The following is a 27,815-nucleotide window of genomic DNA, read 5'->3' on the forward strand; positions in this document are numbered from 1 at the left end:
GCTGGTGGTGTCAGTGCTGAAATTTAGTTGTGAATTTTTGCAACAATTATATCATGTTGCTCCCCAGATTGTTCTTTAAACATTTTAGCTCTTTTCAGTCTCTTACGTGGTGGTGGTGTTGTTGTTTTCACTAAACCTAGACTGGCCTCACACCGCTAATGGAAGCTGCCTCTGGTGGATATGCAGAGGTGGGCCGAGTTCTTTTGGATAAAGGTGCTGATGTTAATGCCCCTCCAGTGCCCTCTTCGAGAGATACAGCTTTAACAATAGCAGCAGATAAAGGGCATTATAAATTCTGTGAGCTTCTCATTGGCAGGTATGATGTTACCATACTCTTCATATATGACTGCGTGTACCAGTGATTACTATTCTGTCTGGTTATATTGTATTATTAAAAAAGTAAATGTGGGGGCGCCTGGGTGGCTCAGGTCATGATCTCAGGGTCCTGGGATCGAGTCCCGCATCGGGCTCTCTGCTCAGCAGGGAGCCTGCTTCCTTCTCTCTCTCTCTGCCTGCCTCTCAGTGTACTTGTGATTTCTCTCTGTCAAATAAATAAATAAAATCTAAAAAAAAAAAAAAAAAAAAAGTAAATGTGATTACTTCCTCCATGAACTACAAGTGCATGTTTTATTTTATTTTAAAACCGACTTCTTTTATTTTCCACCTCTCCAGAGGTACGTTTCATTGTCTGATTTATTTCAGTATAACCTAAAAATACTTCTTTTCTTCCTGTCTTGGGTGTGTATATACTCTTAAAGCACTATAATAAGCTGTTTGAACATCCAGCTGTTGTCACCTGTGTTCACATCTCCCATACAGTTTGAGTTTTCAAAAAAGAGTATCACTTGAAATCTTAAAAGTCTAGCAGCAATCTAAAGTTTATTGTTGATTTTCTCGAAAGTTTTTCGTTTGTCTTGTTTGGTTAAATAACAGTGAGGGCTTTTAAATAACAGTTGTAGAACTATTCATGGTATCAGACAATCCAGAAGAATTTCTGCTTTCAGTCACTCAGAAGTTGCCTGCCAGTCTTCCAGAGATACTTGACTGCTTAATTGGATTTCCTGCTTTAACAGTCTTAAAGACATTTGCATGGTGTCCTAAGCAATAGTATTTAGTAGTGGCTCTGTCACCTGTTAATTCACCTTGAGTCTTACTTACCATGTTGCCCACCATGTGCTAAACCTGAATGTTATTTTTAGATTCATTCTTTTCCAAAGTTTAATACAAATACATGCATACAAGTAACCTGAAATAGATACAAGTGCCTCGTAGAATACTGTTTGTGTCTCTGGCATACTGTTTATTTAATGTATTGATTATGCTATGTATTGATTATGCTATTAACAGGAAGTACTTTTATTTTTTACTAAATAAAATTCACATTTTTTCAGGATTGAAACTTGGAATTTTAAGATTAAAAAAGCAATTATTTGTCTGTTTTATTTTTTAAACTTGATGACTTAAATTTGATGATTAGAAATTCTTCGTAATTTTGAGAGAAACATGTATTTTTGTCCCTCAATAATATAAATAATTTTTCACTTTCATAGAATATTTTTCCTGAGTTTATAGTTGATTTTTATTATCTGTTATTCCATTTCATTTTAAACAATGACATCTGTGTCATTGATTTAGGGGAGCTCACATTGATGTACGTAACAAGAAGGGGAACACTCCATTGTGGCTAGCAGCAAATGGTGGACATCTTGATGTGGTTCAGTTATTGGTGCAAGCAGGTGCAGACGTGGATGCAGCAGACAACCGCAAGATAACTCCTCTTATGGCGGCATTTAGGAAGGTAGAAGTCTTTCATCCTCGTTCACTTGAATGTTTTTCACTTAGGCTAGAAGGTATATAGTTTAGTGATCACTGAAGACTCTTATTTTAGGATTTAACAGTAGTGTCCAACGCGGTAAAATGCTATGCAAATAAACACTGATATGTTTCTGTATTGATGGCAACACTTGAAAGGTAGATATAGGTATCCCAGAAAAACCTTTAATGTTGATATTGATAAATAAAGCTAAGTAAACTTGTAAAAAGTTGTTCTAAGTAGTATTTTCAAAATCTAGTTGCAAACTTAATCTTTCACAAAATGTAAATCCAGTTAAGAGTAACTAATTACTTATGGATGGATGTTTTCTTATAATAGTACAGCAGGGAAAAATCAACTTAAATTGATTTTATTTATAATCACTTGCTTTAATTACTAGGGAATTAAATAATGAAATAAATAATGAAAACCCAGCTACCAGTATTTTGAAATGACTGAATAAGGAATGAACTGCATTCAGATATAGAAATAAATTTTGTGAAAGAAACTTTTTTTCTCTTCCTGTAATGCATAGCACAGAGCTGTGTATAATTTCATTTAATGTTTTCATTGGTCTCTTAAATACAGTTTAAATTTGTTACTGGGAAAACTGGGTTACTATTTTAGAGTTGATAATTTTGAGTTTTATCATTTTGAGACAGGTAGGTAAAATCCCTTGATAGACTGCAAATGATTTGTTGTATTGAAAACTTCTAACATAAAATTGCAAAAAGTCGTCTTTCTCCTTTTTGTCTTTTAATTCTCTCTGGCTCCTGTACTTTATACCACCTCTTCCCTAGATATTCTAGACTACCTAGACACTGATTCTGTATGTTTTTTTCCCCACCAGTCAAACTTACGCTTTATCATTGACTATCTACTTCTTCTCCAAGCAAGCTAACATATATCGTTATCAAGTTAATCTTCCTAACTTCTCCAATGTGTTAGTATCCTCTTCTAGAGCCTTTTCCTTTTTTGGCATCCTTTGAAATCCAGTCTTAGTTTGTTATTCAGAGCCACCATAAATCTAGTGCTCTTCAAGTTCATCTCCCATTATGAGTCCCTGATATGGAGAGTCTTCTCCATGCTTGGTCTTTTCATTGTTGCTGTCTCTCACATCACCTTTGTTCTCATCTCAGAAATCTTGTGTCTTTCCTCATTTTCAGAGTTATTCATTCTTTGGGTATAGTTTAAATCTCCCCTTCTACAGAAACTCCTCCAATCCTATTTGAGCTCACAGTAAGATACTTAATCTACTAAAAGTTGTAGAAGTTCTGCCGTCTGTTATTTTTGTCATTCATTTGACTAAAATTACCTTGTAATTATTACTCCTTAACATACATATATCTTATCTTTCCAGATAGACTTAGTTCCTTAAGAACAGTGTTTGTATTCATTCCATTTTTTTTTTGTACCTTAACATGTGCAGCTGTAATGGCTGTACAGAGAGTAGCAGTTGTACTTTTTAAATGTAGAATTTAATTGGGGAGGTAAGATCCACACACAAAGTCAGGTAACTGTGTGAGTGTCTTATATAATTTAAATACTATAGAAGTGTTGGTGAGATATCAAGGAATTATGCGAATGGCATTGAACTATTCATTAAAAGATAGAAATATTTGAAAAAGATAGAAAGGAAGAGATAGAGAAATATACTAAACATGGTCTGTTTAACTGGACTAGCTAATTTGTGGGTGTTGTGTTCAGGGAATAATAGTGTAGACTGGATAAAGTTAGAGTCTCTTGAGCGCTGGTCTAATGATTTTGAGCTTAGTGAACTGTGTTACAGTGAATCTTATAATCATAGCTCATGCTTTAAGAAAGTGTATTTTATTCCTTTTACACTTCTGGTACAGTGCTGTACATTCAGTTTTTATCTGAAAGAACAAAATTGTTATTTCTACTCTTTTAATGCTTAGAATTAGGATGCTCACTTATGAGGTAGCTAGAAACAAACGAGGTTTTGTTTTTGTCTTTTTTCTTTCAAAAAAAAACCTTTATTTTTCATACTAATTTTTTTTTTTTTTAATTCATTGTTGTTTAGAATTTTAGGTCAGGTTATTCTGTACTTGGGAGGGCGGGATGAAGATGAACAGTATAGATTTAACTTCATGGAACCAGAGTCTGTCTCTTTTTTATTTACAATGCAAATAATATCTAATTAAGACTTTATTTTGTGGCACTGATGCCAAAGTAATCTTAGAATAGACAGACTGTAGATATACTGAATCCTCTTAGAATCTGTTTCCAATCTGACATTGGTATCTATTTTTTAGGGTCATGTGAAGGTGGTGCGCTACTTAGTCAAAGAAGTCAATCAGTTTCCATCAGATTCTGAATGTATGAGATACATAGCAACCATCACTGATAAGGTAATACACTGATTAAACTCATCCCACTCTGTGAGCTAGGGATCCCATTTGGTTATACATACACACACATATACATACCTATGTGTTTGTCTCCCACTAAGAAAAAAGCCTTAGTCTAAGCAATAATGTGTGGCTTATAGCACTTTTCATTTATCTAGTATTTGAGAATGAACTTCTCTATTTCAAAGATACTTCAGATTATTTACTTACCTGAAGAAGCACTAAAACTCTCTCTAATAGAATTTTATTTTTTAATAGTGCTTGAACTAATTAAATTTTTATGTAAACACTAAACAGATTAAAGCAAATATTGTTATTATTCATCATCATTATAATTTATGTATATGTTTATCCAAATTGATAGTCTCTTCTGAGAGGAACAAGCCCAGTAGTTTTGTTTTTTGTTTTTTTAAATACCTGAACAAAACTGAGCATAGTCATGGGCAAGAAAATTTTAATGTCTTCAGTATTGGAGTAGTTGTCAGCTTAAGAATGAATTAGCAAGAATTTTTGCAGGAAAAGTAGAGAAGGTTAAATAAATCCTATTAGACGTCTAATTGGGATATTCTCCTGCTGATGTTTTGACTTGGGGTTTATACTTTCCTAAGACACGCGTCTGAAAATGGAAAGAGGTCAATGAATCCCAAAATGTCTTTTTACTACATAATAGTGAGCACTATATTTTCATGGATTTTATTTACATAGCTAATTCACTGTCTTGCCTGCCTCTGCATTCCTCTGTGATAATTAACATTCCTGTTTCGTTTTTTTTGTTTTTTTTTGTTTTGGAGGGGTGGGGAGATTATTTAATGTGTTACTCTCAATAGGGAAATAGCCCTTTCCTGTTAAGTAGTGTGTTCTAAGAATGAAATCACTGAGAAAAGTACGTAAGTACCCATGTCTGTAATTTCTTTAAGCGTGCTTGCACATGAAGTTGTAACAACCAAGCTTAAAGCTTTGAGAACAGTGTCTGCCAATAAAGTTCTTTAACATTTTTTTAAACCTATTTTCTTTGTTGACATTGACCTTTTCCTTTAGCCCATTAGCCAGCTGGCATAAATTACTGCAACTCTGTTTGCTGTATGATTTGTCCATTGAAATGTTGGGAGTAAATAATTTTAGTTTCCAAAGTACCAGACAAATGGATATTATTTTGAAGGACAGTAAAGGCTCCTGCTTGTGTATTTTAAAAAACACATAACAGGGTTCCTGGCTGCCTCAGTCAGTAGAACATGAGACTTTTGATCCCAGGGTCTTGAGTTTGAGCCCCATGTTGGGTGTAGAGATTATAAAGAAATAAACTTTAAAAATGTGCACCATTTATATTATTTTATTTGTACCCTTTTTTGCCCTACCACTAATTTTTATTGCTTATGTTCATTCAAGTACCTTAACTATTGTGTTTTCAGGAATATCTCTAAATGTGAATTGTTTTTTGAGGCTGCAAACATCTTAATTTTTTATTTTAGGAGATGCTGAAGAAGTGTCATCTTTGTATGGAATCAATAGTACAAGCCAAAGATAGACAGGCTGCTGAAGCAAACAAAAATGCCAGCATTTTATTAGAGGAGTTAGACTTGGAAAAGGTAATGGTAACCTTTACATATGAAAAGTTCTTACTTTTCCTCTTTTGCCTTCCACCTAATTGGTAATCTGTTGTGTTTTGGTTTCATTTCATTTTGTTCTTGCTTTAACCAATGCACATGTTTTTTTCTCCAAGTTTGGCTCAGTTAGAGGGAATTATGACTACTTTAAAAATCATTAAGGTAACTTTCTTTGTAATCAAATTAACAAAATTTTATTACAGGAGTTGCATTGATCTGCAAGTCAGAAAACCTAACCTCAATAATCAAGTTTAGTCTTACATCAACAAATGATCTCTTAATACCCATCCAAATTGATCTTTCATTGATCCTAGACTTTGTAATTTATTGCCAACTGATTTATCAGATGTATCAAATGTATTACCATCACATAACCAATCAGGGAACTGCAGCCACTTTGTGGAATGTTTAATGAGTACATTTTTTAAATGGATGATTTGTTTTATACTTTTCTCTTTCAGGCAGAGCATCATTCCCATCTATTTCCACAGGGAGTAAAATACTACAGAAAACATTTGGTTTTGCAGTCTTGTAGCTCTCTTTCTCCCCCTTCCTATCAATGAGTCTGTATTCTAGAATGTAACACAAATAGTAATCACAGCAGGAAAAGGAGTTGGAATACATATTCTACCATGTTTGATCTTTTATAAAAAGGTTAAAAATGCTGTAAAAAGTTTTTAACTGCTATCAAACTTAAAAGTACTATTAAATTTATAAAGGCTATATAGTGATAATTTTAACCTTTTTTAACTTGAGTAATTTCCCTTTTTTACTGTATTTGCTGACTTACGTTAAACTATGAATTTCAACTTACATAAACAAAAAATGAATTATTTTCAAGATTTTATTCTAATTCAAGTGTGAAGCTACACTTATTTTTTAGAAAATATATTTAATATTGGAGGTTCTTCATTTAAAATAATCTGGTTTAGGGGCACCTGGGTGGCTCAGTGGGTTAAAGCCTCTGCCTTCAGCTCAGGTCATGATCCGGGGTCCTGGGATGGAGTCCTACATAGGGCTCTCTGCTCAGCAGGGAGCCTGATTCCCTTCCTCTCTCTCTGCCTGCCTCTCTGACTACTTGTGATTTCTGTCTGTCAAATAAATAAATAAAATCTTAAAAATCTGGTTTAAATTCTAATCAAACAAATTAGCTTTTTTCATCATTTTGAAATTTTTAAAAAATATAAGCACATTGAGAGATTGATATTTATAACCATTATAACTATTGCTTTACCTATTTTTATATTGTCTTATCTAATTATGTAAAGCCTGCTAAATACAAGCAATATAAGTAGTGCCAAGTGGTATGATAAAATATGTATTATTTTAGTTTTCTCACTAAAAAGCATTACTACCTTCCTCTTTCAGATGGAGAAACTTACATCTGTGGGAAGTTAAGTAACTTGCTTAAACTAGAATAGGGTTTGAACCCAGTTTTTTACTGTTGTTGTTGTTGTTGTTTTTTTCATTCCGAATTCCCAGGTTCCCACTCTTTTTTTTTTTTTTTTTAAAGATTTTATTTATTTGTTTAGCAGAGCGAGAGAGAGAGAGAGAAATCACAAGTAGGAAAGAGAGGGGGGGATGCAGGCTTCCGGCTGAGCAGAGAGCCCAATGTGAGGCTCGATACCAGGACTCTGAGATCATGACCTGAGCTAAAGGCAAAGGCTTAAACCACTGAGCCACCCAGGTGCCCCCGGGTTCCACTCTTAACTAAAGATAAACTACCTCTTATTCTTTCTTCCTAAAGTACTATAATACCCTGTTTTATTATTACTCTCCTATTTTTACATCTTAGAACTCTCCTGACTCTAAGTTGTTTCATGATACTATTTCTTTTTTGCATTTTTATAAATCTGCATCCTTTCTATAGCTGAGACATAGATATCTGTTTTTAAATAAAACTTTTAATTTTTTCATGCCTTGATATTTGTACATTACATTAAATGCACCTACGAATTTATTGCATAGCTATAGATTATACAGTCAGGAAGCAATTTATAAGAGACATCTTTATGAAGATATCTGTTCTCAGTCAACTTCATTTTTTTTTTTTATTACAATGTATTCAGTTTAAACTGTGAAATATGCAAAGATAACTAAAGAAAAAACTGTGTCACCATTGTAATATTTAACTAAAATTAAAAACCCATTATGGTAACTAAAGTCTGCACCTCTACAATTACCTATAAAGCCTTTTAAGAATGTATGTGATCTGCCCACTCGTGATACTTCTTACACCTCCCTGATCATATGTATGTATTTTTTTATTACTTTGGTCACTTTGTTCCATCCATATGGACTATCCTCTTTTTGTTCTTACTCTGCATTCTGCCTTAATTGTCCCTTCATTTGCCTTTACTTTAGTCTCCCTTCCACAGACACTCTTACTACTCTTTTTCCCTTCTCTGTTTTCGCTGTGTAACATTCTAAATACTGTATTTTATTTAGTTATCTTGTTAGACTCTACCACTACAATGCATGTACCACAGAATGGTGCCTGGCATGTCATAGGCGGTCAGTAGGTATTTCTTGGGCAAATGCGTATTCACACATACAGATATGGTGTACTTTTTTTTTTAAAGAATCCTATGAATACTTGCTTTTCCCTCGCTCAGTAATTGATTGATATTGGCAGTTGATAGTGCTTTAACTGTAGAATATACTCCATAGAAAGTTTGTTTACAGTTTTTTTTTGTCACTACAAATGTTACAGTAAAAATCCTTACATGTATTCCCTTATATTTGGGTGATTTTGTTTTTATAGAATAAGTTTCTTCACTTGGGTCAATATATTTTAAATTTTAATACTTCTAGAATATTCTCCTACTATTATCAGCGACACAAATGTCATTTCCTTGAATTCTTTGCAATATTTCTTAACCTTGATGTTCCTGCTTTCAAGAACCTCAGGTTTAAAGCAAATTAAAAGAAACTTCTTTCAAATGTCATTGCATATTTTTCCACACTATTAAAACTCAAAGTGATAATTAATTCTTAACCCATAAACTAATTAGATGTAAATTGATTCTTTTTCATACACAGATACTCTATAAACAGTTTAAATTAGGGCAGTGTAGAGATAAAATTCTGTATTACAGAGGAGGTTCTTCTCTCCTGAACTCTAGAGCAGTATTCCTATTTGAAAAATTATCAGATTGAGACCTCATAGGGTCTGGTTCATTGTTTTTTACTTATGACTTATATCTGGGAGAATACACTTTTTTTTTTTTTTTTTTTTTTGCCCCTTTGAAACACAGTGTATTCTGGCTCCACCATATCTGATTAGAAACAGAGATGGTCTTGTCTGGTCTAAGTTGAATGTTCTGTATAGGTAATTTATTGCTTATATAAAAGTGATTATTTGGTCAGCCTTTCTAATTTGAAAATTTGGGTCAGTAGGTTTGTAAAAACTGCTGTTGAAAATACTACCCATTATATTTATCAGATTCCCTTATCCTTGTTCAGCAAACATTTATTTACTGAGCATTTATTATGTAGAAGAGCCCTTGCTTTGGAGCATTTTATCTGGTCAGTTAATTGCTTGTTCTCTTAGGGCATTAACAACTAACTGTTAGTATCCTTAGTGAATATTAATTGGTCTGCATTTTTGATATATTTGTTTCACCCCTCGACTTTATTACCTACTATTTCTTCCCCTACTTTTTTCCTTGTAAACTTGAATTACCTTTTAGGGCGTGTATAACAGAGTGTATTTTAAAAATATTTCTATTAGACATTTTCAGTTGGCTTTTTTTGCCATCACCTGAAGCTTCTAATATGCCTATTCCACAATCTTAATTTTATACATTTCATTCTCTGACCATCTTTTCAGCTATACTGTCTCTTGAATTCTCCCTCCAACAATTCGGACGTTGCCTATCAGTATATTGTAGGATTCATTTATCCTACCCCCTACACTGTTCCTTACTCTTTTCTTCTTATTCTTACCCATACGTACCCTAGTAACTAAATGTACAGAAAAAAATTCAACCCTGATGATGAATTTTACTCTAAATGGGTGACAATAAACTCTTTAGTGCTGTCTATTTATACTGTATTTCCCTAATTTATTTCACTCTCCCATTTGTTTAGACCACTGTTACTTTCTGTTATCCTCTGACTTCCAATATATCCTCTCCTTCACCCTCAGTTAACTACCTTGTATTCTACCTCCGTGAGAGAACTGAAGCTCCGGAAGTAAAACTTTGTAATTGTCAGACTTTCCCCACCCCTTGGTCTCCCTACCCAGGAATTTCTATCCATATTCTTCCTCCCATTTACTAAGTAAACTTTTTGTAACCAGTCCATCTAGTGAACTAGGTCTGGTCTCCCTTACTCAAAAACATTGTGGCAATTTTTTCTTTGTCCTGTATCGTTTTTTTCTCTTCTCTTGGGTCATTCTTATCAGCTTAAGAGATTAGTTTCCAAACTTAAAAATCCCCTTGATTCCTCCAACTCCCTTTCCCCAGTTTTCAGCTATAAACCCATTCCTTTGCTCCTCTTTGCAGCTAAACAATAACAGCAAAGTCGTCTTATTTTGGCTATTCCCAATTCTTCATCCTTATTTATTTATTTGTTTTTTTCAGATTGATTTATTTGAGAAAGAGAGAGCATAAGGGGGAAGGGCAGAGTGAGGCAGAGAGAATCCCAGGCAGATTCTATGCTGAGTGTGGAGCCCAGCACAGGGCTCAATAACATGACTGAGTTCAAGACCCCAGATGAAACCAAGAGCTGGACACGCAACCAACTGTGCCACCAGGCACCTAGAATTCTTCACCCTTTTCGAATCTACTTCTGTCAGGCTCTTAACTCTCTCAACCTCAACAAAACTGCTTTTATGGTCGCTTGTGACTTTCATGTAGCCATTTCATTCTTATCTCACTAAGCCACTAACACCTAATGTACTCTTTTCACTTGACCTTTATTGCTCTACACTCTTAGCTTGGTTTTTCTCCTATCTCCCTGAAAGGTCCTTCCGTGTCTCCTTTGCTACTTCTTCCTTTTGTTTCCCTTAGTTGGCAAGCCCCTTAGCTCTTTATATGAACATCTTCTTGCACTGGTCATCTCATCCTGCTTCTTAAATTTAAATATATACCAGCTGGTCCCAAATGCATATCTTTAGCACAGACCTCTTCCCTAAACTTCAGTCTCATATCCAACTAGCTACTCAACCTGTCCATTTGGATACCAATTAGAGATCTCATACTTGTGTCCAGAAGTCAGCTCCTGAGCTTTTCCTACCCCAGAACCACAACTCTGACTTGTAACTGCTTACATAGCTTATGCACTTGCTGTCCTGTTGCCTGAAATCCTTCAAATCTATTAGATGTTCACGTAAGCCTTACCTTCGTGAGGCTTACACTGACCACCCTATTTAAAATCAGAACCCCTTGGGGTTCCTGGGTGGCTGTCAGGTAAGCATCCAACTCTTGATTGCAGCTCAGATCATGATCTCATCATTAGATCAAGCCCTGTGTGCGATGAGCCTGGTTAAGATTCTGTCTCCCTCTTCCTCTGCCCCTGCCCCTCCACCTCCTCACTTAACTCTCTCTCCAAAAAAAAAAAAACACTTTAAAATCAAAACCCCTTATCTCTCTCCATATATGCACTTGTCTTGTCTTCCCCTTCTCTAGTATCTTACATTGTATTTAACACATTTTTTTTTTAAATTTTTTATTTTTTATAAACATATATTTTTATCCCCAGGGGTACAGGTCTGTGAATCACCAGAACACATTTTTGAAGACTATGTAATGTACTTATTATGTTTGTCATCTGTGTGCCCCGCCCCCAACTAAATGTTAAGTTTTATAAGCTTCATGAGGGTAGGGATCTTTTGTCTAGTTTACTGATTAGTTCAAAAATTAGAACCATGTTTAGTACATAGCAAATTAACAATAAATTTTTGCTGGATCCTACCCTTCCCTTCCCCTGATCCTCCCTAACCTCTTATTCTGTTACTGGTATCACTACTCATGAGTCAGTAATGAAGTCTTGCTGTAACTTTCAGCTGCTCACTTATCCTTATCTAGCAAATGAATTCATGCGGTAAGTTAACCCAGTGCCTGGTATAGACTCTCCACGTACTAAACCATATTACTGTCATCATCATCATCCCCTTCATTTGAGCTTTGGCAGTTGAGCCTCTGTTCCATCCTCTCCTCTCAGTTACCATTTGTCACCTGAAGGATTGCAGTGGGCTTCTTACAAACAAGTATTTTCCTCTTTCACCTTTTGCCTTCATTTTAATCCTTCTCCACTGTAGCTTTTCCACAGTTCCCATAGTTTTCTTATACACAGGTGGGATTACCTTATCCCTCCTCAGAAACTGTCAGTCTCTCTCCATTGTCTGCGCGGGAAAATCCAAACATTCAGGTCCTCCCAGTTTACTACTTCTCTAGGTTCATCACTCGCTATTGTTGGTTTTCTGCTGCTCACACATCTCGTTTACTTTCATTTATGTAAATACACGATGGCATTTTTTTAGTCTGGACTGCCTCTCCCCAGATTCTTAAGTTCTCATCTTAAAAAGTTTGATTCTCAAAATCACATTGCTTTCTGAAACCTCAACTAGAAATCCATGTTTAGTACATAGCAAATTAAAAAAGGCCCTTGAGTTAGGGCCTTTTCCTTTTCACCCTGAGGTTATTCTACAACTTTGACTTTTTTCTTCAGAGCTCTCCCCTTCCCTGTATAGTCTCAATATAGCAGTTCCCCTGGAAGTGAAATGAGGTCATTTGTGAGAAAATAGAGGATGTGGACTGAATTTCTAAACCTGTTTTCTATACCTCCAGACTTCATGGTTTATTCTGCTTTCATCTGTTCTTTTTGGGATCTTGTATCAGTTGTTACCACCTCTCCCATATTCTTTTATCTTTAGTGTCTGCAGCTGCACTAACTCCTATCCTCTGCCTACATAATCAAGGTAACTATTTTAATGAAACTTTACCTCAAATTTAGGTTTTTTTTTTTTTTTTTTGCCTTTTCCAGATATAAGTGAATAATCTATGCTTTTTAAGTAGAGTCACTACTTTCAATTTTTAATTCTCAGCCCAGGATCAATTGCCTACTCCCCTCCTGCTCTAGCAAACTAACTACAGCAGGGATCACCAGTGGCATCTTAACTGCCGGATTTTGCTACCTCTTTTCAATTCTTAATCATATTTGTGATACTTAACTAGTGTTGATCACTTTCCTTCATAAAACTCTTCTTCCTCTTATCTGATTTTGCCTTCCTAAAGTCTCATTTGCTCTTCTTTTTAAATATTGGATATCCCCCTCCTATATATATAATACACACACAAAAATACACATTCATGTAATTAATAACGTTTTCCCTTTGATGATCTCATCTAATTGTTGGTTTCATATACCTGCAAACTTATGATACCTCTTAATAAATGTGTATCTATATTTCTAATTCTGCTTAAGTTTTTAGATACCTTCATATAGATACCTTCTTTTACAGCTGTGGTCTGAAATAATGTCCTTTGGAAAGAAATAGTTTCCTGGGACCTCTGAATTTGTGCTCCACTATTTAGTGAGTTGAAAGGGTTAGTACATCTATGGGATTACCCAGATACTAGCCATAGAACTTTAAGATTTAGGGAAAAAATACCTTGCCTTTAGGGCGGAACTCCTATACCATGAGTCCGATAACCCAGATTTACTATTGTCAAAGACAGTCCTCCACTCTTAACTCTCTAAGGCCTGAGGCACCTGCATACCTAAGACCCAACTGCACCTATAAACTAGAACCTACCTTAGCCCATCACCCCCACCCACATCTAGACCAAATGGGTCTGCTTTCTGATTTAAATTTTGCTATTCTTAAAATAGTTATTTTTCCTCTTGATACCAGTCAAAATGACCTCCTACCACCAGACAAAAAATCCAGCAAATCCAAAAATCCATCCTGGCTTAACCATAAGTCTTAAACTTCATTAGTTATTTTGATCGCCAGTATACCTTTTTCAAGGCTTTTCTGTCCATACAGACAGGATATAGATAAAATGTCTTATTTGGCCACAATTGCTTTGAAAACATTTTTCTTGGCATACCTTTCACCCCCCTTCTACTCCTTCTTTCCCCCTCCACTTAACCTACTCATTCTGTCAAAGTCAGGTTCAGACAGGACACCCTCACTCGAGTTGAGAAGGGAGAAAGCACAATTCCTGAGGGCAGGCAGCTAGCTCCATTTAAGCAAGGCTTCAATGAGCAGAGTCACATATGCTTACTTCCTTCTCTCAAATGGCTTCAGTCAGATATTATTCCCTTTCCTGTGTAGTAGAGGAGTGAAGTCATCAGTGTTTTCTTCTCAGTTCTTCTGTAAGGTGAAAAACTGCTCTTTTACTAGTCTTCAGACTGGCGTTTATGTACTTCTGGAAGACTAGCAAAACTTTCCAGGGCTACCATGCAGTTTTTTTTATCTTTAACATCCCATTTGTATTCTTCCTGAAATCCCTCTGCCTGAGAAAGTATCAGTGTTCTGCAGATTCTCTTTGGTTTTTCCTCTTTACAGGGACAAAAGATTTTTCTTTATGCAAGAGAATGTAATTACGGTGCACTGCCCGAGGGTGTAAAAACTTTCAAGGTGGACAAAACCTTTCAGGCTATCTAACATGGATAATTTGAAAAGGCAGAAATGTCTAGCAAAAGAAAAAGACTTAAAAAACTTAAAAAATGAAATGGGGCGCCTAGGTGGCTCAGTGGGTTAAGCCGCTGCCTTCGGCTCAGGTCATGATCACAGGGTCCTGGGATCGAGTCTTGCATCGGGCTCTCTGCTCAGCAGGGAGCCTGCTTCCTCCTCTCTCTCTGCCTGCCTCTCTGCCTACTTGTGATCTCTCTGTGTCAAATAAATAAATAAAAATTAAAAAAAAAATAAAATGAAGTCTGATTTGCCTTTGGAGCCCATATTTGAGCTCTGGTTTTATTAGTTAGGATATTGTGATATTTTCCATAAACTGTCATTGTTTTGATACTTATATTTAAAATACACAAAGACACACACATAATACACAGAATATGGGATAATGGGCAGGGAGTACATAGGGCATAGTTTGAAAATGTCTTTTAGAGAACATGGAAATGAAACCATTTGAAGATGATTTTCTCCCTTTATGAATCAAAAAGGAGAATTTAATAGTTAACATCGCTTATTAAGAGATGTTATACTTTTAAACTTGTTCTTAATTTTTTTGACGATGAGAGTAACCATTTTCACACATAAGAAACAATGAACAGTCACATTAAATAACATTGAAAGCCGGCATCTTCCTGCTGTCCTCCTTCCGGTTCCACTGTAGTCAGTAGCTTTCATTTGTATTGTCTTCACCATTTTTCTGTTTCTACACATAGAGCTACATAAAAGGGTTACTTTCCCAATAAACGGGATCACTGGTCCACAGTTTGTATTCTTTTCTTCTAGTAATTTGGAGCAGATTACCATATATACATTTCTTCAGTGATTAAGAAATTATGTATCATTCACCCATTTTAAAATTAAATTGTTTTTATCATTAATTTGATCTTGACATTTAAAAATATTTTCTCTTTACTGTGGTTTGACTATGATCTTGATCAAACAATAAATTGAACTAGATGACTTCAAATTTTATGATACTCTAGTTCCATTATGATAAAATGACGTTATGTGAAAACTTTTTTTTACAAGGCAGTTCTGTTTTATTGATCCTTTCACAGTTAAGAGAAGAAAGCCGGAGGCTGGCGTTGGCTGCCAAAAGAGAAAAGAGAAAGGAGAAGAGACGAAAGAAAAAGGAAGAACAAAGAAGAAAACTAGAAGAAATTGAAGCCAAAAATAAAGAGAACTTTGAACTCCAAGCTGCTCAAGAAAAAGAAAAACATAAAGTTGAAGGTATTTTCTCTAGATTACCATCTAATTTGATTCATGTAATACATTGTAATCAAAATTATATTTCCTTAACTATCAATAACTTAAGGTAAAAGTAGATTTCTAAGTCATTAAGCCCTTGAAGTACTTACATACTATTTTCACTTATTGATTTCTCTCTAGCTTTTTATTTTGAAGAATTTCAAAGCTACAGGACAAGATGGAAGAATGAGAAAACGAATACCTCAATACCCTCCACCTAGATTTTAAAACAAACATTTTACCATATTTGCTTTATTTTTTTCTCTCTAAATATATATGCATATTATTTTCTAAGCTGTCAGAAAGTAAATTGCACACATCCTGACATTGTACCTACAAAACTTTAATACATATCTTAGGAATGACATGTGCTTACATAATCACAATACCTTTTATATATAATACCTAAAAAATTAAGAGTAATTTATAGTATCATTTGTTGTCCTAACCATATTTAGATTTTTTTTTCTTAAAATAAGGGAATTATTTCAACTAGGTTCTAACTGAAGGATTATTTGATACGAAGATATTGTGAGGAGAAACCATTTCCATTAAACCACCAAATGTATATGCAGTGTGTGTGAGTGTAATTTCCCTCTCCTCCAGCCTTTTATTTTGAAAAATGTCCAAACTATAGAAAAGTTTAGGGAATAGTGCAATGACCACCTGTCACCTAGATTCTTAATACATTGACACATTAGTTTATCTTTTTTCCTCTCTTTTTGAACAGATTACATGTAAGTTGGACACCCTATGCAAAATTACCACTAAATACTTAAATATGTATTTCTCAGAAAAAGAACATTATTTTATGTGACCATAATAACATTATTATTACACACATAAAATTTAATAACATAATGATATGTAATATACAGTACATATTCATATTTCCCAGATTGTTCCAAAAATATATTTTTTTAATTTTTTATTTTTTATAAACATATATTTTTATCCCCAGGGGTACAGGTCTGTGAATCACCAGGTTTACACACTTTACAGCACTCACCAAAGCACATACCCTCCCCAATGTCCATAATCCCACCCCCTTCTCCCAAACCCCCTCCCCCCAGCAACCCTCAGTTTGTTTTGTGATATTAAGAGTCACTTATGGTTTGTCTCCCTCCCAATCCCATCTTGTTCATTTATTCTTCTCCTACCCATTTAAGCCCCCCATGTTGCATCACCACTTCCTCATATCAGGGAGATCATACGATAGTTGTCTTTCTCTGCTTGACTTATTTCGCTAAGCATGATACGCTCTAGTTCCATCCATGTTGTCGCAAATGGCAAGATTTCATTTCTTTTGATGGCTGCATAGTATTCCATTGTGTATATATACCACATCTTCTTGATCCATTCATCTGTTGATGGACATCTAGGTTCTTTCCATAGTTTGGCTATTGTGGACATTGCTGCTATAAACATTCGGGTGCACGTGCCCCTTTGGATCACTACGTTTGTATCTTTAGGGTAAATACCCAATAGTGCAATTGCTGGGTCATAGGGCAGTTCTATTTTCAACTTTTTGAGGAACCTCCATGCTGTTTTCCAGAGTGGCTGCACCAGCTTGCATTCCCACCAACAGTGTAGGAGGGTTCCCCTTTCTCCGCATCCTCGCCAGCATCTGTCATTTCCTGACTTGTTGATTTTAGCCATTCTGACTGGTGTGAGGTCAAAAATATTTTTTATAATGGCTTACTATGCATTTTTTTAGGACCTGAGCACAGAGAGGATAATGGGTGTCATACCCATCTTATTACTGATGAATGTTGGAATGATTGATGACTTTTCCTCTAATAGTCACAGAGTAACTCCTGTCTTTATTGTTCTTCAAGTGTTTAAAGCTAAATGTACTCTAAAAATGTTTAGACCTTGCTAATTTGGTATTGCTGGTATTGGCTTCTTTTACAGATGAGCCTGAAGTCTTGACAGAGCCTCCAAGTGCCACAACCACTACTACCATAGGTATATCTGCAACATGGACAACCTTGGCAGGTTCCCATGGTAAAAGAAATAACACCATAACTACAACCAGTTCAAAGAGGAAAAACAGGAAAAATAAAATTACTCCAGAAAATGTTCAGATTATATTTGATGATCCACTACCAATCTCATATAGTCAGCCAGAGAAGGTAAACGGAGAGTCCAAGAGCAGCAGTACCAGTGAGAGTGGGGACAGTGATAACATGAGGATTTCCAGCTGCAGTGATGAAAGCAGTAACAGCAACAGCAGCCGAAAGAGTGACAATCATTCACCTGCTGTGGTGACCACCACCATGACCAGCAAGAAGCAGCCATCAGTTCTGGTTACATTTCCGAAGGACGAGAGAAAATCTGTTTCTGGCAAGGCTTCAATAAAGTTAGTTCTAATCTTCATATTTATTATTTATAGTATCATCATGAAATTCTTTGTTGCTGATTTTTTTAGTAAAAATAGCAAATTAACAATTGGCAAAACAAGGGTTTGTCTTTGTGCTAAAGAAGTCACAATTTCATTTTAACTGAAGAATAGGCTATTTTTGAAGTTTTTGTTAATAAAAGAGAAAATTTTTTTACTGTGTAACTTCTTTATTTTGGTTGTTAAATTTTAGCCCATGACAAGTATTGATTATGGTTTCTTAGGGGTCATTATAATTCAGCTCTGCTAATTTTGACCTCTAATTGACTCTTCATGTTATGCTAAATATTGAAAAGTGAGAAATAAGTTCCTCATTTGTTTACCGTATTTATTCTAAAAATAAATAAAATTATGTAATAGATTGCCTCTATCATTTAAAATTCTATATTTGTTCTATATTTAATTATTTTCCTCCCTCTGTTAAAGATTGTCAGAGACTGTCAATGAAGTAACCAGTAATTCTCTGTCTACTTGTACAAAATCTGGTCCATCTCCCCTTTCCTCTCCAAATGGGAAGTTAACAGTAGCAAGTCCTAAGCGTGGACAAAAGAGAGAGGAAGGATGGAAGGAAGTTGTAAGAAGGTGAGTGATTGTCTGTCCGTTTTTCTCATTCTTGTTACGGGAGGTGTTGTTTACTTACTGTTAGATTCATTCAACTATTCCAAAAGTTGCATATGAACTGGTGGCCCAAGGCTGAATCTGGCTAACAGAGAGAGAGAGAGCATACACCATATTCTAGATTTAAAAAAAAAAAGTAGGCACTAGTACTTCTAAAATTAGGAGATTTTACATAAAAAGTACAGAGACTTCACGAAAAAATTACAAGGATGATTGTGGTATTTGCTGGACTCCCAGGTATTGCTATTTGGTAGAGAACTAACTTAAATTCTTTAAGGTGATAGATTGTGTCTTACTCAGTTTTGTAATCTCAGAGCCCAGCATGTGGTATCTTCTACATGCTTGTAAATATTTGAAGAATGAATAAGTATTGGTTTTAAACTGCTCTTGTCTTTAAGCAACATGATGCCTTTATTTAAAGGATTTTAGAACTGAAATATTTGGTTATGTTTTGCTTGGGATTTTTTGAATTATGTCTCAAAAAGTAAAACAGTATCTCAAACTAAAAGGTAGTAAGATACCAAAGAGGATCTATTGTAAATCTTTAATGGCCTATTTTAAAGAACTTCCCAGAAATTCCAACAAATACTTAAGCTTTTGAATATTTGAAATAAGAGCTATAATGAGCCAAACTTATTCCTCTTAATCCCAAAATGCACTGTTTGGTTTTTTGTTTTTGTTTTTGTTTTTTTCATATTATTGACCAAGGCCTGCCCCTACCACCATGTCTATCTTCATTGGTCTCTGTGTCTCTATCTTCTATTCATTCTCATGTACACACACACACACACACACACACACACACACACACACGCATTCATGTATATACATTCTGTTGAACTAACTAAAATCAATCGCAACATTAGAGTACTATCTATCTAAAAGTAAGGTAATTCAGTTTTTCTGCATGTATTTTACACTGTGGTATACTAAGAACTTCTTAATTAATTTGAAAGTAATGATCTCTGACTGATTATTTTGCCCTTTAGAGAAAAAAGGAATTACCAAGTAACTTAGTTATGTATATAAAAGGGCAGGGGTCATAGCTAGCCTTTTAAAAAATGTAACATTTTAATATTTAATCTACCATTCTAAATAAACAATGTACTTGTTCAATAAAGCATAGTTGGCTCATTCTCTTTATTGAGAATTACACTGTATTTCTTTTAGAAGCATCCTTTTTTTAGGCTGGTCAGAAATGTATATGTACCTTTTCTAAAGTGTGAATGTTTAGAACTGTAAAGCAGTTTTGCAAATGTTAAGACAGGTTTTGTCTTTTTGAAATTTGAGCAGGCTCTTCTCTTTCCTCACACCATTAAACATCCTTTAGCAAGCTTCCAGGTTGGTGGATAATCATTTTAATGCCTCTAAAAGAATGAAAGGAAACAATGCATTTTTAATATCATTCTTTCAGTTACATATTAGACAATAAAAAGAATGTGAGTCAAACACCCAGAAATACCCACAAGAAGCCTTTCTGTTTCCTCAGGCTCAAATTAGGTGCCCAACCAGTGTGTCTTTACGACACCCTATTAGAGCACCTGTGGCATGCTGTTGTGGCTTTCCCCCTTGCTGTCTGCATAGTCAATATATATAGGCAGGAACCTATGTTTATCTTATTTGCCATTAGTATTTGCATTAACACAGTGCATGTCTACACAGTATGTGCTTTATAGTTCTTAATGAAAGATGAAGGTAAAAAAAATTACCGGTTTTGGTAATGAGATGAAAAGCTGTGGTTAAACACTTGGCTTGTGTGCTCTCTCTCTCTCTGTCTCTGTCTCTCTCTGCTGTCACTGTTAGTTGCCTTTTTTCACCTAAAGCAAGAATAGATAGAGGCTGACTCTATCTGTATTTACAGAAATGTATTTTAGTAAGCCTCTTTCCTCATATTTTAATCATAACTGCTGATACTAATGATAAACTTAATTTATCTTTGCAACTTTTAAACAGGTCAAAGAAAGTATCTGTTCCGTCAACTGTGATATCCAGAGTGATTGGAAGAGGAGGCTGTAATATTAATGCTATCCGGGAGTTCACTGGTGCACACATAGATATTGATAAGCAGAAAGACAAGACAGGAGACCGGATAATAACTATAAGGCAAAACTTTGTCTCTTATATTTTCTCCTTCTGTGTTTTATCACACTGTACCTTAATGAAGTACAAGTATTTTGAATTTCTGGTGGATCTTTGTATTTAATAGCGTACTTTTTTAAATGGGAATTCGATTAGTATGAGAGAAGATAACCTTTACAGTTCTTTTCCTCTAATTCATGTGCTCTTGTGAAATATTTTAAAGTGCTTTAAAGGAATTTTTCGTGTGTGTGTGTGTGTGTGTGTGTGAGAGAGAGAGAGAGAGAGAGAGAGAGAAAGCTTTAGATAATCTTTTCCTTACATAAACTTTTCATATGGCATTCTTAAAATTTTATTGAGACTTTTTAAGAGGGAATAGGTTTCTCATCCATTTTAAGCAATAAGTTTCCCTTTCTTCCCTTACTGGCTTTTGAAATTTATTATTCTAAGATTGTATCCTTAGAATATGAACTCAGTCATAGATAGAGATCTGTAGTAGATATTTGTCTTGTATTGAATATGTCTATTCCTGAATACTCTTAAAATAAACATACGATATTCTAAGAAATCATAAGTTTGGTTGTGAGAGGCAGGTGCCCCATTGCAGATTCTACTAGTTCTATAACCTACTTCGGAGGAAGCAGGTAGCCCTTTCTGTTTTGTGCTTAACCTCCTCTCCTATCTTGTTTTTCCCTCTCCTGGGATAGGTGGGCAGTCACAACCTGCCTTATCTAGAGAAAAGGAAAGTAGATATCCTTTAGGAGTAATTTTCCCCTTAGGGTTTCCATAAGGCTTTCCTTGCAGTCAGATTATCTTCCTGAAGATCCTGAAGTTTGACCTTATGGCCATTGTTAGCATTATCAAGATTCCACTCGCATTTTGAGACACCTTCCCAGAAGAATTATAAAAATTGTTCTACTAATAGAGATTAGTCATAGATGGGGTCATCTTAGGTACCAGGATTTAAAATAAAATACTATTTTCTTACTCAGTTTTTTTTATTGTTGTTGTTGTTTACTTATATTGCTTTTAACTTTGATCAGCTGTTTGACTTTACAATATCATCATGGATTACATAGGCTTTTGAGTATAGCCGTTTCTCTAACTAATGTATTTTATGGTAGGAAAATGACCTTTTTTTGAAAAGTCACTATCCCTTTGGAAAATACAGTGGCACGTCAGGGCAGTTGATTGCTTTTCAGAATATCTTAAGAGTAGTTAGAAAATTGCTGCTTAACTTTTATTATTCTCTGTATGTATGTTTACACATACTTGAATGAATTTAGGCTTCACCTATTTAAATGTAGGGGAAATTGGGCCTAATTTCTTTTTTTGGTCAATTTACAGGGGTGGCACTGAATCAACAAGACAAGCGACTCAGTTGATCAATGCTCTGATCAAGGATCCAGACAAAGAAATTGATGAACTTATTCCAAAGAATCGTTTGAAAAGCTCCTCAGCAAATTCCAAAATAGGGTCATCAGCACCTACCACCACTGCTGCTAACAGTTCCTTAATGGGAATTAAAATGACGACTGTAGCTCTGTCATCAACATCTCAAACTGCCACAGCACTCACTGTGCCTGCAATTTCTTCTGCATCTACTCATAAAACCATTAAGAACCCGGTAAATAATGTGAGGCCTGGTTTTCCAGTTTCTCTTCCATTAGCATATCCTCCTCCACAGTTTGCACATGCTTTGCTTGCTGCTCAGACTTTCCAGCAGATCCGTCCACCAAGGTTGCCCATGACCCACTTTGGAGGTACTTTTCCACCAGCTCAATCCACTTGGGGTCCTTTTCCTGTCAGGCCTTTGAGCCCTGCCAGAGCTACTAACTCGCCTAAGCCTCACATGGTGCCTCGCCATAGCAATCAGAATAGCAGTGGTTCTCAGGTGAATTCAGCAGGTTCTTTAACTTCAAGTCCAACAACTACAACCAGTTCATCAGCTTCAACGGTGCCTGGTACATCTACAAATGGCAGTCCAAGTTCACCTTCTGTCCGAAGGCAGCTTTTTGTCACCGTTGTGAAGACATCCAATGCCACCACCACAACAGTCACAACGACAGCAAGCAACAACAGCACTGCACCCACAAATGCCACATATCCTATGCCTACTGCCAAAGAACACTACCCAGTATCATCCCCATCTTCCCCATCACCACCAGCCCAGTCAGGAGGGGTTTCTAGAAACAGCCCTTTGGATTGTGGAACAGCATCTCCCAACAAAGGGGCATCTTCCTCTGAACAGGAAGCAGGTAGTCCACCAGTAGTAGAAACTACAAACAGTAGACTTTCAAACAGCAGCAGTTCTTCTGGGAGTTCATCAGTTCATTCTGCTCAGCAGCAGCCTCCGGGATCTGTTTCTCAGGAGCCAAGACCACCTCTTCAGCAGTCTCAGGTTCCTCCCCCGGAAGTTAGAATGACTGTTCCTCCTTTAGCAACAACAAGTTCTGCTCCAGTGGCGGTGCCTTCTACTGCCCCAGTGACTTACCCTATGCCTCAGACACAAATGGGATGCTCCCAGCCTGCTCCTAAAATGGAAACCCCTGCTATTAGACCACCCTCCCATGGCACAACTGCCCCTCACAAGAATCCAGCTCCAGTGCAGAATTCATCTGTTGCAGTCCTCAGTGTCAATCACATTAAAAGACCTCACAGTGTTCCCTCTTCTGTCCAGCTACCTTCAACCTTAAGTACACAAAGTGCTTGTCAAAATTCAGTACATCCAGCAAATAAGCCTATTGCTCCCAATTTCAGTGCCCCCTTACCATTTGGGCCCTTTAGCACATTGTTCGAAAACAGCCCTACTTCTGCTCATGCCTTCTGGGGAGGATCTGTTGTTTCATCTCAGTCAACACCAGAATCTATGCTATCAGGAAAATCCTCATATTTGCCAAATTCAGATCCTTTACATCAGTCTGATACTTCCAAAGCTCCAGGTTTTAGACCACCATTACAGAGACCCGCTCCAAGTCCCTCAGGTAAGTTCATACTTTCTCACATTCTGCAGCTTCTGATTTATACAAGTGATAGGAAAACTCTTGGTCATTTTCTAATAATTTTATTCTATGGCTGGGCCAGATAGAGGTTGTTGAATCCACTTACCTCCAATGCTGTTTGAGTAGGAGATGTGTTGAGTATGGCATTTAAAAAAAAAAAAATCTTGGGGCGCCTGGGTGGCTCAGTGGGTTAAAGCCTCTGCTTTCGACTCAGGTCATGATCCCAGGGTCCTGGGATCGAGCCCCGCATCGGGCTCTCTGCTCAGCGGGGAGCCTGCTTCCTCCTATCTCTCTGCCTGCCTCTCTGCCTACTTGTGATCTCAGTCTGTCAAATAAATAAAACCTTTAAAAAAAAAAAAAAAACAACAACAACAAAAAAATCTTTTTAGAAGCCACAGTGGCTTTTATCTTGAATTTCCCATAAATAAATTTATCAAGTATATTTTTCTGTCTCAGATAAAAGTCTCTTATGTTTGCATTTAATAAGAGAATGCCATGAGAAGTTTTATTTAAAAAATAATAAATCTTTTAATTTTTAATTTTTTTAAAAGATTTTATTTATTTATTTGACAGAGATCACAAGTAGGCAGGGGCAGGCAGAGAGAAGCGGGGGCAGAGAGCCCGATAAGGGGCTCGATCCCAGGACCTTGGGATCATGACCTGAGCCGAAGGCTGAGGCTTTAACCCACTGAGCCACCCAGGTGCCCCGTAAAATAATAAAGCTTTTTAAAATTTGATTTCATTTCTGTCTTTTTTGTTTTTAAAATGATGAGAAAAATACAGAGCTACATAGTTTTTATAGTTTTGATAAGGTAGCTGCTAATCACATATGTGCTATTTAAATTAAAATTAAATAAAATGAGAAATTTCCTCTCAGTCAAGCCGGCCATATTTTTTAAAATTTGTTTTCCAATTTTATTACAATAAAACTGACATCACTGTATAGGTTTAAGGTATACAAGATAATGATTTGACTTACATATATTGTGAAATGATTACCATAATAAGTTTAATTACCATTCATCATCATATAGATGCAATAAGAAAAAAGGAAAAAAAAATACTTTTCCTTGTGATGAGAACTCTTAGGATTTTACTCTTGCTTTAACAACTTCCATACATATCAGGCAACGGTGTTAACTGTAGTCATCATGTTGTACATTACATCCCTAGTACTTATGAACCCTATAACTGGAAGTTTGTATCTTTTGATCACTTTCCTCCAATTTCCCTTCCTCCTATTTATTCCCCACCTCTGGTAACCACAAATCTGATCTCTTTGTCTATGAATTTGTCTGTTTTTAGATTCCACATAGGTGAGATCATACAGTACTTGTCCTTCTCTATCTGACTTATTTCACTTGCCATATTGCCCTCAAGTTCCATCCGTGTTGTGGCAGATGGCAAGATTTCATTGCGTTTTAGGCTGAATAATATTCCTGTGTGTGGGTGTGCACACACATGTGCATGTGCGTCACAGCATCTTTCTTTATTCGTCTGGTGAGGAATGTCTTAGCTATTGTAATAATGCTCCTGTGAACTTAGGAATGCAGGTATCTTTTTGAGTTAGTGCTTTTGTTTCCATTGGATATATTCACAGAAGTGGAATTGCTGGATCATATATACCAGTTCTGTTTTTTTGGTTTTTTTTTTTTTTGAGGAATCTCCATACTATTTTCTATAGTGGCTCTAAGCTGGCCATATTTGAAGTGCTTAATAAGCACATATAGCTAGTGGCTGCCATAATGGACAGTACAGATATCAAATAAATTTATTATCATAGAAAGTTCTATTAGACAATGCTGATATTTCTAGAGGATTTAAAGATCTCCCGGTTTTGAATGGTTGCTTTTTTTTAAAATTTTCTACTTTGAATGTTTTTTAGATTTATGGAAAAGTTCTATAATTACCCCAACTTTCCCCAATGTAAATATTTTATATAATCCTTTATTTATTAAAACCAGGAGATTAATATTGATGCAGTATAATTAACTAGACTGCAGACTTTATTCAGATTTCACAAGTTTTTTCAGTAATGTTCTTTTTCTGTTGCAGTATCCAGTCCAGGATACCAAGTTGCATCTAGAGCTATGTGTTTTAATATGAACATTGCAAATAAATAAAGATATGCCATTCCAGAGATAGACAAACTATCACCGGTGGGCCAAATATGGCCTGCTGTCTGTTTTTACATTTGTAACTTTTTAAAAACTGAGATTCAATAATAGTGTAAGATTTTTTTAATGACTTAAAAAAATTTTTTTAAATAATAATAGGTGACACAAAAAAATAGGAAATTAAAACTTCAGTGTTCATAAATGAAGTTTTATTGGGGCACAGCCTTGTCCAGTCATTTACATATTGTGTTATAGCTACTTTCATGCTCTAATGGCCTGAAAATACTGCTGTTCAGCCTTTTGCAGAAAGGTTGCCAGTCTGTGTTATTGTAGAGATGACATTCTGGGACCAAAAATTTCTAAATTTAATGTGGACTGGATGTTATTTTGCCTATTTCTGTGCCATGTGAATACAGTGTAATGAACATGGTCAGTATGGGGACTGATGGAAATATTTATGTGTACTTTAAAGATAACATAATTTCTCTTGAGTACTGAAATGTTAAAATAAATATAATTTAATTTTAAAAGAGCATTATATACTAATACACTGGAAATGTTTTTATATTTCATTTTTATGATTGTTGAAATTTACTGAAAATACTTTTCAGAAAATATGAAATCTAGCTACTGTGTTGAGATCTAGACTAAAATTAAGATTTAGAGGAAAAAATTCTTACTTTGTGGAAAAGTATAGGAAAAAAGCTAGCTCTATAAGGGAGGTGAGGTTTTTGGGGGGTATACAGTTCATTAGACCAAAATTAACATTGAAGTGTAATTTTAGAGTCCATTGGAGGGGAATATTACTTGATTCAGGTCAATAAAACAGGCATATTTGCCTTTACAACTGAACCACTATATTTACACTCAAGAAAATTAACATTAATTCAGCAGTACCACTCCGTGTTCAGTACCATCATACCACATACACCCATTATGCCTGTGCGTTTCTTTTTTTTCCCTTTTGATCCAGGATTCAATCAGGGTTTACACATTGCTTTTGCCTGTTAGGTCTCCGAGGTCTCCCCCAGTCTAAAATATCTTACTACCTTCCTTTGTTTTTCTTGACATTGAATCCTTTGCAGAGTCCAGTTGTTCTGAAGAATGTCCCACATATTAGATTATATTCTTCTGTTTTCTAAGTCCATGATTACATTCAGGTCAAACATTTTTGGCATAATCATTGGATGGGTGATGTTTTGAACCTCAAACTGCATTGCATCAGGACGCATTCAATGAAGATTGTTTCTCTATTACCTATTACAAAGAATGGCCACTTAAAGTGCTCATCAACAGATCTGTCCGTAGTAGAAGGATAGCCATGTTTTTTTCCCTCTGTAGTTTTTTTTAAGACTTGATTTTTTTTTTTTTTTTTAAATAGCACATTTAGGTTCACAGAAGAGTATAGAGGAAATTGAGAGAAAAGTGCAGAGATGTCCCAGATACCTCCTGTCCCCAACAGTCATAGCCTCTTCCATTATCAACATTCCCCACCAGGAGTGGGACATCTGTTAGAATTGATGAACCTACATTAATTTGTCATGACCATGCAGAGTCTGTGTTTTACATTAGTATTTACTCTTGGTGTTGGTACATTCAGATGTCCAGTGGGTTTGAACAAATGTCCAGTGACATGGATCTACCAGTATAGTAACATACGGAGTATTTTCAGTATCTTAAAAATTGTCTGTGCTTTGCCTAATCATTCTCTCCCTCCCCCTGAGTATTTTGAAAGATAAAATTTTATATAATTCCTTGGCCATTAAGCCAATTTAAATTCCAATGTTGATATGAAATCTACATGTATTCTATAATAACTAATTAAAATATCAGATATTAAAGTTAAATACAAAAATAATTTTCCTTGGTAATTGTTTTTTTTTATAGTTATCTTTAGAGAGAGGGAAATAAATGATGAGT

General features: G+C 35.6%; 1 protein-coding gene across 6 annotated transcripts in view; it reads left to right on the top strand.

The window, feature by feature from the left end:
* ANKRD17 (ankyrin repeat domain 17) overlaps positions 1-27,815 on the top strand; it is a 162,983-nt gene that overhangs the window by 122,809 nt on the left and 12,359 nt on the right. For all 6 annotated transcript variants that reach the window (XM_059159391.1, XM_059159397.1, XM_059159424.1 and 3 more), the window contains 9 exons: positions 141-316; positions 1,636-1,798; positions 4,090-4,185; positions 5,655-5,771; positions 15,492-15,663; positions 17,596-18,043; positions 18,509-18,664; positions 20,654-20,803; positions 22,124-23,760. In XM_059159391.1, the coding sequence (XP_059015374.1) occupies positions 141-316; positions 1,636-1,798; positions 4,090-4,185; positions 5,655-5,771; positions 15,492-15,663; positions 17,596-18,043; positions 18,509-18,664; positions 20,654-20,803; positions 22,124-23,760 (3,115 nt within the window). The remainder of the gene's footprint in view (positions 1-140; positions 317-1,635; positions 1,799-4,089; positions 4,186-5,654; positions 5,772-15,491; positions 15,664-17,595; positions 18,044-18,508; positions 18,665-20,653; positions 20,804-22,123; positions 23,761-27,815) is intronic.

This window comes from Mustela lutreola, chromosome 1 (assembly GCF_030435805.1).
Source record: "Mustela lutreola isolate mMusLut2 chromosome 1, mMusLut2.pri, whole genome shotgun sequence".
In the NCBI taxonomy this organism is placed as follows: domain Eukaryota; kingdom Metazoa; phylum Chordata; class Mammalia; order Carnivora; family Mustelidae; genus Mustela; species Mustela lutreola.